Source organism: Pteropus vampyrus, unplaced genomic scaffold (genome assembly GCF_000151845.1).
Source record: "Pteropus vampyrus isolate Shadow unplaced genomic scaffold, Pvam_2.0 Scaffold380, whole genome shotgun sequence".
Classification (NCBI taxonomy): Eukaryota; Metazoa; Chordata; class Mammalia; order Chiroptera; family Pteropodidae; genus Pteropus; species Pteropus vampyrus.
Genome location: NW_011889161.1, coordinates 145698 through 147786, shown reverse-complemented (window position 1 = coordinate 147786; position 2089 = coordinate 145698). Strand labels below are relative to the sequence as shown.

The window sequence follows — 2089 nt, the reverse complement described above, 5'->3', positions numbered from 1 at the left end:
CACACTTAGAACTATGGGTACCGCTCCTGAAAGAATGACTTACTTGTTACGATTCCGGCCAAGGCAAACACAAACTGGTTTTCATCGGAATCGGGCTCCCTGACATCCCCGTCCAGTGACTTCACGAAGCTCTCCATCGTTTGGCCAGTAATGCTGAAAAACTTCAAAGCTTTATCCTGCAAGTTCAGAAATGAAAGTATCACACCCTTTCACAAACAGCAGCACGGAAACATTTTTAAAGTGCAGGATACAGAAGGCCGACTGTGTTGTTAATTACATTGGAAATGACATTTGAAAACCTATTCCTTCATTAAAGTTTCTATAGAAAAGGTAAGGGAAAAGACTTTACTAGACAGTGAGAATGATTAGCAGAAAAATTACCCTGAAGACTGAGGCAAAGAGTAAAATAAAAATACTTAAGTGGGAAACGGCTCAAAATTTACACAATGCTGGAATTGCTGGGACAAATTCACCCGGAAATACACTAAAAAAATGCGTTCTCTATTCGTTCTAGGCATGAAACCAGAGGTTTTCAAACCTTTGGCAGAACCGCTTTTTAGTTATGATTTTTAAAATCTTCATTGAAATCGCAACATGTAAAAGAGAGAAAGACGGTGAGCAGGCTGCTCTGGCAGTTTCAATCTTCATCACTCGGCAGAAAGTGCTCCCAGTTGGCACTTCCTCCACGTCTGCTGCTCTGTCTTCGGGGGCTGGGGTTCTGAGGCATCGTTTAAAGCCAAAGCATTTACCAAGGACACAAGGGTGACACAGGCTGAGACTGGATTGTAGTGATGGCTGCACAGATCTGCGAATTAGCTAAACACTACTGAATTGTACACTTACAAATGGGCGGACTTTATATCTCGATAAAGTTCAAACTTCTAAAAATACATTTAGTCTCTCCGCCTAAAGTCAAACGCAGTTTTAATTTTTGTAAGTGATAAGTAGTTCACCGTCGGCCTCCCGTCAAACATCTCTCCCTTGACTTTCCCGTCACGAGCCACCACTCCTCCAGAGCCACCCTCCTCGGTTCCTCTCACTGTCAGCCGTGGGGTCTGGCCGGCCAGCACACTGGCCTCAGCCACCAGGCTCTGCTCTGCTGCCGTCTCCAGCCTGGGCCACTGGAATTCTACTTAGTCTCCCTGTCCAGTCTCCAGACCCCAAGCCCCACGTTGTCACGGTGACCCTCCCCAAACTCTCCTCCTGCCTCACTGTTACCCGGAAACCCGCAAGGAACCAGCCCTCCACTCACTGGATGAGATCACCCCCCTGCATTCGTGGTCCTCCGAAAGCACTTTCCGCCCCTCCTCGTAAGCCTCGTCTCCCCACGACTTCGCCTCACAACCGACCCAGTCCCAGACTTCAGACTGCCCGCCCCATTCTCTGCCATGACGGCCTACTCAAGTTCATGGAGGCCCTTCTCCGATCTCTCTCCCTCTGTGAAGCGCCTTCATGTGTGTGTGCTACAGACACACATGTGTTAAATAACATACGACATTCAGTAAATTAAATATTACATTACCCAACGGATAACGTGTGTAGAAGCATTTTAAACGTTGTTAAATGCAAACATCAACTAATAACACTGAAGTGGTACCACTGCCTAACACCACACAGATTCGGGGAGAGATGGGCTCTTAGTGCATCCATGTTACACACCCAGCGGACCCCACAGAGCTGGCATTCCAACGCCATCTGACGAATGGATGGAAGAAGGGATATAGCCTGCCCTGGCCCAGACAGACACGTGCACCCTGCCTGGCAACCCAGACTGCCCGCGGTCACGCTTACTCCGCCCAGGATGGCTGTGACGACCTCCTCGCGGCTGGAGACGCCCCAGAGCAGGGTGCAGGCCGCCGCCCCCATCTCCGTGCAGTACTCCGCCTGCTGCTGCAGCTGCTGCCTCGCCTCCTGCAGCTGCTGTCGGAGAGCCAGCTTCTCCTGCAACCGGAACAGAATGACAACGATGAACGGCGTTCGACTTCGAACTATGTGTTTTCTCTTTCAAAGGTAAGTTTTAAAGAAAGAAAATACACACCGAATTATAGAAAACGGTTGTTAAATGAAAACTAGTCCTCACAGAGCCATA

At 49.0% G+C, this 2089-nt stretch overlaps 1 protein-coding gene across 1 annotated transcript in view; it reads right to left on the bottom strand.

Moving 5' to 3' along the window:
- The window catches only part of HSF2BP (heat shock transcription factor 2 binding protein), a 127479-nt gene that overhangs the window by 104660 nt on the left and 20730 nt on the right, over positions 1–2089 (bottom strand). Inside the window, exons 3-4 of the mRNA XM_023523174.1 lie at positions 1792–1941; positions 44–176 (exon numbers count right to left, since the gene is read on the bottom strand). Coding sequence (XP_023378942.1) covers positions 44–176; positions 1792–1941 — 283 coding nt within the window. The remainder of the gene's footprint in view (positions 1–43; positions 177–1791; positions 1942–2089) is intronic.